General features: G+C 46.1%; 1 protein-coding gene across 1 annotated transcript in view; it reads right to left on the bottom strand.

Annotated features, from left to right (window-relative positions):
* ISM1 (isthmin 1) overlaps positions 1-14,206 on the bottom strand; it is an 88,550-nt gene that overhangs the window by 1,783 nt on the left and 72,561 nt on the right. Inside the window, exons 4-5 of the mRNA XM_035298379.3 lie at positions 9,617-9,760; positions 6,008-6,097 (exon numbers count right to left, since the gene is read on the bottom strand). Of these exons, the coding sequence (XP_035154270.1) occupies positions 6,008-6,097; positions 9,617-9,760 (234 nt within the window). The remainder of the gene's footprint in view (positions 1-6,007; positions 6,098-9,616; positions 9,761-14,206) is intronic.

Genomic DNA, 14,206 nt, shown 5'->3' with positions numbered 1-14,206 from the left:
CAGGCTGCTCCTGAGGGCCCACAGGAGGACACTAGTCAACAATTCCCTAAAGTCCACAACTCCTTTCCTGGAGCCAGAAACCCCTGCAGCCCCCTGGAACACCAGAGGGGGCTGGCCTTTCTCACCTCCCTTGAACGTGGGAACTTCATCACTCCCAACACCCCACTTTATGTTATAAAATTCTCAGACACAGAAAAGTAAAGAGAATATTCATATGCAATGACTACCCATACTTCATCAGCTGGATTGAACTATCATATTTGCTTTATCTTTTAAAAAATTCAGTGGAAACATGTAATGTTACCCCTAAATTTCAGTAAGCATCTACAAAAAAGAGGATTATTTTCCTAGATAACCATGGCATGATTATCACTCCTAACTAACTTAAGAATTGAGAATTATTTGAATCTCTCTAAATAAGTGATGAAGCCAGGCACAGTGGCTCACACCTGTAATCCCAGCACTTTGGGAGGCCAAGGAGAGCAGATCACCTGAGGTCAGGAGTTTGAGACCAGCCTGGCCAACATGGTGGAACCCCATCTCTACTAAAAATACAAAATATTAGCCGGGCATTATGGCACATGCCTACAATCTTAGCTACTTAGGAGGCTGAGGCAGGAGAATCGCTTGAACTTGGGAAGCAGAGGTTGCAGTGAGCCGAGATTGTGACACTGCACTCCAGCCTGAGTGACAGAGTGAGACTCTGAAGAAAAAAATAACAGTAATAAAATACAATAAAATAAAATAAAATAAAATAAATAAGTAAGTGGTGATGTGATGGAAAAGGCCCCAGAGGAAGATTTACAGGACTCAGTTTTGATTTTGCCACTCACGGACTGGTTCCCCCAACCTCTTAACCTAGGTGTGTAACCATTGCTGTCTGCAAGTTCACATGGCAAGGTGCCTCAAAGAGGAAGGGGTCCGGGGCACTTGCTTTTAGGGGAGCTTAAGATTTGGGTCACAGGTCATTGACCTGTAGACCTGGGTCAAAATTCTACCCCCAGAGGGGTTGTGTTCGGTTCTTTCAGTATTTAAAAAAAACTGATTAGTTGCCAATATTTAAAAATGAGGTTATTCCAATTATAAATGTGGATTCCTGGCTTTATTTGAAAAACGAAAAGACTGATCTATGCCAGTCCTGCATTCTCCCATGGGAGCAACTGACTCTGTGAACCGGTGAATGGTGACCCCTCCATGGACAGGGCAGAGGTCCCCAGTTCAGCACAACTCCTACTTGATCCTTTAACTCATGGGTGACCTCGTGGTCCCTCAGTCATCTGAGTCCAGGACCTCAGGTTTAGTGAGTCTCAGATTTAGTGAATATCTTAGTTTGGGTTGCCCCAGACCCTGAGACAAAAGATTCCAGTGAAAATGATTCTTTGGGAGGGGATTACAGGAAACAGAGGAAGGGGAGCAGGGGAATAAGACAGAGAAGGGAGAGCAGCTAATATAGGGTATGGAACGAACAAGTAACCACTGCAAGGAACTGGTTGCTCCCGTTGGGATCTGGGAAACTGCGCAGAGAACACGCCTCAGCATTTTCCTATCAGAGACAATGTCAGACTTTACCCAAGCCCTGTGATCCTTGGAAACAGTGAAAGTTAGGAGTCCCCCAGCCCTTCTGCGTTCTGGAAACAGCTTACTGAAAAAAAAAAAAAAAAAAAGCCCTTTCCCCATAGGACTTAGAAAAGACTCACGGATGTCTACTTTGTTCACCTGTGACAAGGCCAGAAGCACAAATTCCCTTTCTTTGCCTAAAAACCTGCTTATCCTCACTGATTGATCAGGAAAAAAAAAATGCATCTTTTTTTTTTTTTGAGACAGAATCTCTGTTGCCCAGGCTGGAGTGCAGTGGCATGATCTTGGCTTACTGTAACCTCTGCCGCCCAGGTTCAAGCAATTCTCTTGCCTCAGCCTCCGGAGTAGCTGGGATTACAGGCTTACTTACAGGTGCCTGCAACTGTGCTCGGCTAATTTTTGTATTTTGAGTAGAGATGGGGTTTCACTATGTTGGCCAGGCTGGTCTTGAACTCCTGACCTTGTGATCTACATACTTCGGCTTCCCAAAGTGCTGGGATTACAGGCGTGAGCCACCACGCCCAGGCGATAAAAAGCATCTTAACCAAACTTTGATTAGGCTTCTCTCCTTCACCCAGGTCCCTGGACTTTGGCCCATCCTTAACCTAAACCAGCACAGCCTCTCCTCAAGGGTCCCTGTCAGAAACAGGCTGGCTTCAGGGTATAGCATTCTTCAATCTACTCTCTGATCATGCAACTCTTTCATCTCACTTTCCCTTATTTACTCCTCTGTAAAAGAAAACCCTCTTTGCCTAACCCCTGAGATGCTTGCAGATCTTATGGTCACAGAGTTCATCCCATTGCAATAATAGGGAGATAACACCCCCCACCTCCCTGCAATCATCCTTTGAATAAAGCCTCTCCTTACTGAATCTGGATTTGTTTTTATTGATGGGGATCTGAGTTTTTATGCACCAGCTCCCATTCATCACTGACAGGGGTTTGCTCCTGGACTTCCAGCTAGGAATGCCCTGTGCATTCACAGGCAGCTGGGCTCTGGGCCAGAGAAAGACCTCAGGCAAAGGCACATAGGGGCTGCCAGTTGGAGGTGTGGGGACATGCTGTGGGTGGAGGGGATGTGGGCTGGTCACCGACAGCCCAGTAAGCTCAGGTGGGTTAGATGAGACAAATCTAAAGAAGCCAACGGTGCTGGAATGTGGGGTGTGTTAAGGGAGGCAAAGGCAAAAAGCCCCAGGGGTGTCCAAAAATGCCACCTCCTTTCTGGCAGGGCAAGTCAGGGGTGCCTCAAGGAGCAAGTGAAACACCAGGCTGTTTCTGAGGCATGTCAAGGTTGTGTGACAGCGACAAGTGTCCTGCTCAGAGGTCCTACAAGGGAACCCGCTGTGGGTGCTTTGCTGACTGGCAGCCTCCAGGTTGCACCTTTGCATCTATTGTAATTTTAACATCAAGGCCCTATCTACCCTCTGGCTGCTCTTGGCCAATGACTGAACATGATAGCGGACCTGCCCGACAAGGGGCTCCTCCAACAGGCAACTTTTGCTGGGATTTCTAGTCAGCATGGCTGAGCCTTCCTCTCTTTCTTCCTGCACCTCGGTCCGAAAGGTCTCCCTGCCTAGTCCTGCTGCTTTCCTCTTTATCTTTCCTGGGCGTTTCCTCAAAAAATCTCTTGCATGTCTGATCCCATCTTGGTGTCTGGGTCTTGGAGGGCCGTAATGGACAGAGACTGCAATAGCATAGATGAGGGAGGGCAAGGGAAGGCTCTCCAGGTAAGCATTTACGATGCAAACTAAGGTTAGGCAGGAACAAATCTGCTGGGGATGTCTGGGGCTGGAGCATGACCTATTCAGTTTCATGGGAGCAGAAGGTACAGGAATATAAGATTGCTTGTATCGGATCATGGTGGGCTTGTTCAGTTTAGGTTGGTTCAGAAGGTACTAGGGAGCCGTGGAAGGTTTGTGAGTGATAGTGAGTTATTTACAGAGCTGTGCAGTAAGAAAATGAATTCAGTGCTGATAATAATGGGGAGGGTCCAGGTGAGATACTCTGGGATCAAAAGCAGTCAGAGAGTTAGAGCTGCCAGGCCTTGGTGGCTGGTGAACTTTGGAGTAAAGAGAGGAAGACATCAGAAGTGACTCCAGCTCTGACCCAGGAGCCTGAGAGGCTGGCAGTGTTGTGGGCAGAAATCACATGGTCAGGATGAGGGGCAGCTTGCAAGAGGGCTTTGGGTACTTGTCAGTAAAACGAGGAAGAGAAAAATGGGACATCTCTAATGAACTCAGAAAGTCCTGGCGAAAGGCAGAGTGTGGCGTCGTGTGCTAAAGCGCCTGGGATTGAACTGCACCCCACTTTCAGGGGCTCCGAGACTTGAGTGAGGTATTTTACGTTGCTGTGCTTCAGCTTTCTCATCTCTAATTTGGGCATAGAAATAGCACTTCTCTCAAAGCAAAGAGGATTGAGTGGGAGGGAACCTAGAGGGTACACCCAACAGTGTCCAGGTGCTGCCAGCTGGGACAGGCTGTGGCTGTGGCCTCCTCTCTGAGCAGCCACTGAGAATGAAAGTTCCATCTTTCCACTCCTCTTGTACCCTAATTCAACCCTTCCATGCTGCTTGCACCTTTGCGAGCAGTCCTTCACCAAAGGCTCCTCAGTTACCTAACTTGAGTGTGCCATACTCTTTCCTGCCTGGCCTCTGACTGAGACATCACATCTATGCGGCTCTCGTGGCCTTAGCCACACTTAGCACAAGTGTGTCCTTGTGCATCTGGGCTGCATTCTGCAAAACAGCTAGAAGCTCCCTGCCTGTGGGGTGTGATAGGAGGAGGCCTGAGAAACTCTCCATCTCAGAAGATTGCCTTTAAGGTTCTACCACTTTATGTCAAAGTCTTGCCTTTAAAGACATTTCTGTTTTTCAACCAAATGCGTTGTATTTGCAGACAGCTCCTGTTAAATGCAATTTGATCATGTGTATGTGAAGAAATTGAGGGGGTGAGGTGGAGGCCTTAGTGACACTGAATTTCCAAACTGTATCCAGTTTGGCTCATAGACATTTCTGATCAGATTTGTTTTTAAAAGAAAATTCTATCAAGCATGGAATAAATTAAGATATAATCTGACAAAATCAAGATTTCAGGCCTCTCTTAGAAACGCAGAACATCTGGCAATACCGAGTGGGTATTCCAAGGTAGCCGCATCATGGTCGATCCCTTTGGACAAAGCTGTTCATTTCCTTGCAGACCCTACCATTCTCTGCTGCCCCCAACACTGCAGCTGTTTCATTTTCTTTTTTTGAGATGGAGTTTCCCTCTTGTTGTGCAGGCTGGAGTGCAATGGCACGATCTTGGCTCACTGCAACCTCCACCTCCTGGGTTCAAGTGATTCTCCTGCCTCTGTCTCCCGAGTAGCAGGGATTAAAGGCACCCGCCACTAAGCCCAGCTAATTTTTGTAGTTTTACTAGAGATGGGGTTTCACCATGATAACCAGGCTGGTCTCAAACTCCTGACCTCAGGTGATCCACCTGCCTTGGCTTCCCAAAGTGCTGGGATTAGGTGTGAGCCCCTGTGCCCGGCCACATTTTCTTTTCATCATAGTGCTGGCAACATTTTTTCCCTCTACACTTTCTTATTTGTCTTTCCTTTTATTCTAGACTTGTTCTACTTAGATGCTTACCTGGTCCCAACAGGCATTTGAAGAACGTATTTGTTCAGTGAATTAGCTCCCAAATAGCTGGGCTATGAAAAAATAGGACTCAGGACTGCTACATTTTGACTGAGGAGGCAGGGCAGATGTGAAGAGGCTAAGTAAGAACTTTTGAGTGGCTAAAAGAAATGGGGGAGAAGGAATTTTACCCTTCTACAATCCTTACATATATAGAGACGCACATAAAGCTATTTTTAAAAAGTAACCTTGCACCTTGTGCCTGAAGAGTCAATTTCCATTTTGTTTGTTTCATGTTTATTGCATTTTCTCTGGCATTTTCTATTGGACAAGTAGCAGAATGTACCAAAGGTTGATGAAAAATTCTTGCAGGGGATGGAGGTGCAACATTTTGAGAAAATTCCCTCTTTCCTTTCCTCCCTCTCTCTGCTGGAGAACCAGGGGTACCTTTTCTTGATTTTATTGAGGATGCTTAATGAAGGCTGAGTAAGAACAGATTCCATGTGGCTTAAGCCCCTGCTATGGGCTTATTCTGTGCTAAGAGGAGAGAGTGGTCCCCTCTGCCTCTGGCTGTGAAGGCTGCACATACAGCAGAGAGAACACAGAAGTGCTCCGTCCGGTGTAGGAGGCACAGCATGGTATTTCTCTCGCTTGAAGTATATTCAGCAAGCAAGACACATGTTGGGAGCACTGGAACCCAGAAAAGGAAAAGGAAACATTCACGTGGATTCAAGGATGGCATTGCAAAGGCAAAAGGAATCTCCAGGCACTAAGTCAATATTTGGATTAAAAAGGAAAAAAAAACCTTCTTACCAACTTCAAACAGTCTGGTGGCATTAAACTCCTCGCTTCCCGCAAGCAGACTCACTTCAGTGGCAGCTGTCCTAAAAGTGTCTTCAATTCCTAAACACAGACAAGAGCTCATTTTTCCATCATTATATGGAAAAAGTTATCCCCCCCACAATAAAAAAATAAACACACCTGAACAAAGCCTTTTTGTATTCATTACTACTCACGGGCAGACCCTTGCCAACCGAGGAAACAGTAAAAAGCAGGTAGTAGTGCAGAAACTATATTAAAACCACAGATACCACTGGCAGCATGAAATCAGATCCAAATGTGCCTGAATGAGTCCTCAGGAACTCAGGCCTGGGGATGGGTGGGGGGCACGTGTCAGGATGGTGTCAAGGTGACAAACTAAACCAGAGGCAGTAGAACATAGTGGTTAATATCTTCTTCTTAATGACCGACTGTGTGAGTTCAAATCATTACCAGCCACATGACCTTGGGGTAGCCAGTTAACTTTTGTGTGCCTCAGTTTTCACATCTGTAAATGGGGAGAATTAATTGCCCTACCTCCTAGAGTTGAAATAATGAAATTAGTTGTATGTAAAGAAAGTACACAGAGCGGTAAGTGGGAAGTGTTAGGTGATAGTTTTTCCTTGATTATCTGTCTAGCTCATTACTTGCCTAGCTCACTGAGGATGCTATAAGGCATAGATGAGAGGAGCTATCTCAGATGCTCAGACATTTAGCATTGTTGATGATGCTTCAGAAAGAAAAAGCTGGGCTTCTCATAATCTGCTCTGAGGAACGGAACCCAGCTCTACTCAAACTTCCTGGCTCACCCAAACTACCACCCCTAACCAAGCTTCCTTTACACACTGCAATCTCGTGCACCGTAAAGCAGTAAGAAGAGGAGGGAGCGCGGCACTGCGGTAACATTTGCTGGTGAGCCTTGGCCTTGCCTACTGGTTTCCCTGACTTGATTTCTTTTAAGGGGCTCTCTCTGATTTTATTTGAGGCATCTCAAACTCATTTGCAGGGTTGACCTACAGGACAAACTTTCACAGTGTTGTAAGTGCCAAGCCAGGGAGACTGTGCCATATGATTCTTTCCAGGAAAGCTGAAAATCAACCAATAAAACAGTGAAAGAGATCCTGGAAAAGGAAACCCCTCATGTTCCAAGGGAGCCAGAAAACCTGGAATAGCCAGTAACTGAGAGGCAGAAAGGATGGAAGAAAGGCAAGGACAGACGAGAAGAAAAGGTACGAAGAGGGCTGCTGGCCACACAGCTCTCCACGGTGACAGGAAACAAGAAGGAAACATTGGTAATGGAGGCAGAGGGGAGCCTTCCTCTGACAAGATATCTAAATCTACCACCTTGAGTCTGGATGTGAGCTCTGGAAGAGAAAACAATAGACAAGTCCCCAAACCTGGACTTCAAATGCTGTCTGTGTCCATGTATCTGATCCCCACACCCTTCTCTTGGTGAAGAACAGAGTTTAATGATTAAGAATATGAACTCTGTAATCAGACTGTCTAGATTCAAATTCCAGGTTGATCACGTGCTGTCTGTGTGACTCTAGGCAAGTTAATCCTCTGTGCCTCAGTTTCTATAGCTGTCAAATGGGTACAATAATAAATACCTATTTCATAGTTATTGTGAAAAATTAAACAAATAATACCTGTATGGACTGTAGACATTTGCTTGATACTTAAGTACTCAAAAATCTTCTTCATCATCAACTATTTTACCTTTTCTTCTTCACCTTTATCTTTGTTTTCTTTTGTCTCATCTTTTTACCTTCATCATCTTTTTTCTGCATATTCTTCTCCTCCCCTTCATTTCCCTCTTCCTCCTCCTCATATCATTACTATTTATTGCTTATTTCTACACATCCAAATCCCACCTGCCAGGCTTCCAACTCAGCTCCTTCTAATGAGCAGGAAAAGTCAGGAAAAGCGCTGTAATGGTTACTCCACTGTTTTGAAATCCATCTGCATGGCTGTCATGGAGCCAGAACTGCCACTTCTTGCATTTCAGCCTCTTTTCCTTCCTTTCCTTCTCCTCTCTTCTCCCCTCCTCCCCTCCCCTCCTCCCTCCTCTCCCCTCCCTTCCCCTTCCCCTCTCTTCTCCTTTCCTTTCCTCCCTTCAACAAAATTGCTCTGTTGCTCAGGCCTCCCTCTCTCCCTTTCCTTCCTTCCTTCCTTTGACAGAGTCGCTCAGGCTGGATTGCAGTGCTCTGATGATGATCTCAGCTCACTGCAACCTCTGCCTCCCAGGGTAAAGCAATTCTTCTGCCTCAGCCTCTTGAGCAGCTGGGATTACAGACCCCTGCCACCATGCCTGGCTAATTTGTATATTTTTAGTAGAGATGGGGTTTGACCATGTTGGCCAGGCTGGTCTCAAACTCCTGACCTCAAGTGATCTGCCTGCCTCAGCCTCCCAAAGCACTGGGATCAGAGATGTGAGCCACTGTGCCTGGCCATCAGCCCTGTTTTCTACAGGGCTGTAGAAACATTTGCTTGCTAACTAAACACTTTGCTCACATACACATTCATTCCAATCTGATTCTTCCTCCCTCTCCTCAGAAACGACTTTGTGCTTTCACTTCTCCTTTGTTCCAAACGTCTCTGTTTGGAGAACAGTGTCTAGAGTTAGAGAAAGGAAGTCTGGGGTGCAGAGATCAGATTTTCTGTCTCTGAAATTGTTTTCAGCTTAAGCCATTTGGAGTGTGTGGTTTCTTGAAAGGCTCTAGGTTATTATTTTAGGCTGGTATTCTACCTGGCAATGGGAAATACACAGTAAGACTATACACCAGGTGTTACTAAGCTTTTCTTGTAAAGGGTCAGAGTGTAAGTATTTTAGGTTTTGTGGGTCACATATGGTGTTGGTTGTAGCTGCCGCCTCCTCTTCCTCCTCCTCACCCACCTCCTCCTCCTCTTCCTCCTTGATTTTCTCTTTCTTTTCTTCTTCCTCCTCCTTCTCTTCTCTTTCTTCTTCTCTTCAAAACATTTAAAAAATGTATGGGGCCACAAAAGAACAGGTCTCAAGTCAGACCTGGCCATAGTTTGATCACCACTGCACTGCTATAGTCAGTCACAATTATTGCTGACTTTCAATATGACCTCTCACCAAGTGTGCAGTGAGTTTAGTTTCTGAAGCACTGACAATGTAGTATAAAGTGAAAGTTAACTACAAACACGCCCCAGGTTGTGCTCCTGGGAGCCTCTGGCAACTCTCCCGTATCACCGGTGGGGCTAACGGTGTCTTTTTCCTGCAGATGGTTGTCAAGCCTCTCCTCCTGGCTGCCTCATCAGATCAGACCATGAGTGTCTGCCTTCGTGTGTCTCTTCCAGGCACAACAAATCCCACATCAAAAACCCAGTCTAACCCAAGTCCCTCCTTTAAATTAAATAAGTACAATGCGACATTGTCTTTTAGGTCACAGCCACCACAAATGTGGATAAGACTCAGAAAATCCATTCAGCTCATCAATTATCTCCTGACTCACTCTGGTCAGAAGACTTATTAGAAAAATAGTTACATCTTTTAAAAAGACAATTTCACCAAGTTTTTAATAATACATTACAAAGCTTTCTCCTTGAACTTGGAGCTACACACCCAGGTAAACGCACCTGGGCAGTTTGGACGGTCACAGGTTCTCGATTCTGTCGCAGTGCATGCATAGCCACAAGACCGGGTCCGTTTCTGGTTGCCATTCCCACAGGTGACGCTGCAGACAGACCAGAGACTCCAGTCACCCTCACCATCTGTGGAATCTGAAAGACAGCCAGGGAGGTGGTCATCAACTTTGCCCAAAGAATCCCACAAACTCCCTCCCCATCAAGCAGCCTGTCAATTACTCATTTCTATCATTCTTGTTGGAGGGGACTGGTGGAGGGGACCTTTCAGCTGGAGCTAAAAGGCTTATGGCTCCAGGGCTTATTTAGGGATCAGATTTGTGATGGCAAGGAGGTTTTAGGCGCTGTGGTGATCTGTAAATCCGTAGAAGGTGCCCAGAAAATGCTTACTGAGAATGCATACAATTACACAGCATGGGATAATATGCTAGGCAGTTTCCAAAAGGAGCCACCATCAGTTTTTTCCTTCTCTGTGCTTTTAGCCACTCACTGACAGAGAGAGAGAGACAGAGAGAGAGAGAGAGTGAGAGAGGAACCTATTTGACCTTAAGGCCTGGCAGCTTCTGGCTTTTGCTACGGGGAATCCAGTCACTGTGAAAGATGCTTATGGGACATCACATGGAAAGAGAGGAGTCACATGAAGGACCACAGAGATGCCATATATGTAAGCAAAGCCTTCTCGAGCCTTCTAGCCCTTCCCAGTGGACAACTGAATGCAGCTGGTGCCACCAGAAGCAGAGTACCTACCCAGTGGCCCTGCCTGAACTCCTGAGACACAGGATCATGAGAAATAATAAACGGTTCTTGTTTTAAGTCACTAAGTTTGGGATAGTTTGTTACATGCAGCAATAGATTATTGGTATATTAATGGTGAAGCTAGAAATGATCCCTCAAGGTCATTACTCAACAGCCATCCAGTGATTACCTGTTGAGCCCTTTCTGTATGTCAGGCATAATTCCAGGTATATGAGATACACCATTAAGTAAAATCTTCAAAGATCCCTGCCCTGGTGGAACTAATGTTTTAGTGAGAAAAGAGAAACAATCACCAATAAACACAAAAAATAAGTGAATTAGATGGCATGTTAGAAATTGATGAGTGTGTGCAAAAAGAAAACTAGGCCAGGAAATAGGGGGGCTTGGGAGTGAGAGGTGTGGGAGAGGTTGGTAACCTATTGATATGGTTTGGTTCTGTGTCCCCACCCAAATCTCACCTTGAATTTTAATTGTCACCATGTGTCAAGGGTAGGACCAGGTGGAGATAACTGAGTCATGGGGGAGTTTCCCTATACTGTTTCTGTGGTAGTGAGTAAGTCTCATGAGATCGGATGGTTTATAAATGGGAGTTCCCCTGCACAAGCTCTCTCTTGCCTGCCGCCATGTAAGACGTCCCTTTTTTCCTCTTTTGCCTTCTGCCATGATTGTGAGGCCTCCCTAGCCATGTGGAACTGTGAGTCCATTAAACCTCTTTCCTTTATAAATTACCCAGTCTCAGGTATGTCTTTATGAGCAGTATGAGAACAGACTAATACACCTATCAAACTGACTTCCTCTTATCAAAAGTAAAGTCCTGGAGTGCCTGGGTGCCTGGTTCAAGATCACTGGGTTAACAGAAAGGAAAGCAGGGTTCTAGCACCAAGCCCTTGCTCTCTAAAGCATGATTCTTTCTGCAGCATCTCTGCTCTGCAACAGTTTCTCCTGGTTTACCCAGATCTTCCTATGGCCTTGGGGCCTCTGCCAGTGCCAAGTGTGGAGCTACAGGCATGCCCCTTGCCAGAAGGGAGTACCCTCTGTTCATAACAGGTCGTGGTGATGGTGATTACATAGGCCTGACAGGAATGTAGTCCACACATGTTTCTACCTGAACTGTGGGCCCGGGCCAGCCTTCCAGGCTCTTGTTTATGTGGTGTTCACTCTGAACGTGCCTCAGGCAAACATAGGGCTGTGGAGCCTCCTCAGTTCACTACGAGAGATTGGAGGAGCCAGGTGGTGGGGGATGGATTTCATGATTGTGTCCCCCTCCCTAACTCTGAGTGGAGATCTTGCTCCCATCTCACCTGCCCCCCCTCCCTGGGGCCCCATCTATTTTCCTCCCAATCCCACAAAAAGAATTTTTCTGAACTTTGATTTTTCTTCTAAATGGTTTTCCAACCACACAGCTAAGGAGATATTTGAAACTAGTGCTCTGTGTCAGGAAACGGGCTGCCTTCCCTGGTGTTAGTTTCTTCCATCTCTACCACCTCATTAGGCGTCACACAGTAGGACTGGGGAGACAAGTTGCTTCTGGATGGAGAAACCACTGAGGTAGGGGCAGTCACTGCTCCCACTGAGAACTTTGCAGTCTGGTATCTCTCAGTCACTGCCCCAAGAGCACCAGAGCAGTGCCTGGAACACGCACACAATTGCACACTTGTCAGAGAAGCATCCAGGTGCGGCAGGTCACAGGCACATGAGTATGCCCCCCAGTCATATCCTGCACACACTGCTGAGGCCAGATTTTGTTAAAGGGAATAACAGCTAAAAAAAAGTTAAAAGTAAAGATTATAATGTTTTTATACTCATAAAAAGGGGGAAGTGAGTAAGTCAGAAGAAATCTTATTAAATCTCTTAGGTAGAGTTCCCATCACCTGTGGGGTGGGTACCAGCATAAGACATAACCCAGTGACGCCAAGCGGTGTCCTTGGTTTTGCAAAAGCAAAGGGACCTCCACTATCCAGAAATCTCATGCAGCCTGGCCTCTCCATTATCGCAACGTAGAGAGCAAATGTGAAGAGGCATCATCCTTGAACTTTGAGATTTCAGCATTACACTCACTCTAAGACTTGTGTTGGAATCCCTGCATGAGGTGATTTCTTGTTACAGTCTCTTGGATCTAAATTAAGAAATGTTAATATTGTGCCCGATTATATTAAAAATCATGCCTATAATTCCTCTTTCCAAAGCCACCCCCTTGGCCATTCACCTCTCAGACTGATTCCAGGACAGGCCACATGACTTGCTTTGGCCAATGGGGTAATAGCAAATAGGATGCCAGCTGGGGTATGCAAAGTGTCCATGCATTCCCTCTTGCTGCATGGAACTCTTCCACCAGGTGTGAAGGGCCCAGGCTGGCCTCCTGGAGGGGGAGGGACCAGTGGAGAGAGGCCCCAGCCATCTCAACACAGCAACTACACAGCTGGGCACCTCTCACTGTGAGTGAAGCCAGCCCAGACCATCCAGCCCCAGCCAAGCCAGCCCAGACCAGAAGAGTCTAGACAACCCATGGATTCATGAGAGGAAGAGGTAACTCTTTCATTCCTTTACTTTTGCGGGTGGCCTTTTTTCCCTTCTTTTTTTATAGCTGTTTTGGGGTTTTGCTTTGTTACCTAGGCTGGAGTGCAGTGGCATCATCATGGCTTACTGCAGCCTTGAACTCCTGGGGTCAAGGAATCCTCCTACCTCAGTCTCCTGAGTAGCTGGGATTACAGGAGTGTGCCAACATGCCTGGCCAAGTTCTTCAAAAAAATTTTGTACAGATGAGGTTTCACTATGTTGCCCAGGCTAGCCTTGAAATCCTGGCCTCAGGCAATCGTCCTGCCTTGGCCTCCCAAAGTACTGGGATTACAGACATGTCACCATGCTGGCTTGGAGGTGGTTTTCTAAGCAGCAAAAGCTAACTGTTACAAATACCCCATAAAATCCTCCCTCAAATATGCTCTCTAGACAGCTGCCAGACTCTGAAGCCATCAAGGATTTATTATTGCAGTACGCGGCTTTCTCCACGTCTTTATTTTAAATACTCACAAAGCCATTTTATTTCCAAACCTTTTTATCATACGGGTCCCCCAAAGTTAGGCATAGAACTCGCTATGTGGTTAATTATTCCTACTGAGGCTGGCAATGAAGTGAAACTGCCTCTGAGGAAGAAGTGTGTATGTGTATGTGAGCTCACTCCCCTGAAGCTCTCCCAGCACACAGGCCCACATCCATGTCCCAGCAAAGACCCTCCTCTTGAGGATTTCTATTTGTTTAATGTCTTCAGGGAACAGAAGGGAATTTCTGACGGGGACAAATCATTGAGGACCATGTTCCTTTTGCTATAATCAGAGAAGCCTGTTCTCAGTTGATCACCTACCATGGACCACTGCTCAGAGCAGAAAATGAATGTGAGTAGCTGTAATTGCAAAGATAATGACAACAGCAGGAAAAAGCTGTTCCTGGGAGCATTTTTTATATGGTGCTTTGACAGACCCTGGCTGAGACATAAATAACTCTAAAGAGGAGATAAAAATACCCACGATGCAGTGGGCTGAGAGCTGGGTTTCAAGGATGCTCCTGGTGTTTTAAAGTTGTCCTTTCATAGTTTCAGGGCACTAGGGTTCTGTGGGCCAGTGATACTGGTGGGGCAACTGAAGTGACTTGGGTCTTGGCTTGGCCACTAGCAAACCTGCACCATTAATCCTAGATAACAGTGCCTATCGACTACTGAGGGCCAGCTTTAATCAGCTGCCCTGTCTATTTACTGATTTAACTCCCACAATAACCCTGTGAGGCAGGCGGAAACATCCTATTTTTATGGACAAGGAGACAGAGAGGTTAAGCTCA

Source organism: Callithrix jacchus, chromosome 5, assembly GCF_049354715.1.
Source record: "Callithrix jacchus isolate 240 chromosome 5, calJac240_pri, whole genome shotgun sequence".
NCBI classification, from domain to species: Eukaryota; Metazoa; Chordata; class Mammalia; order Primates; family Cebidae; genus Callithrix; species Callithrix jacchus.
This window is presented reverse-complemented; position numbering and strand designations above follow the sequence as displayed.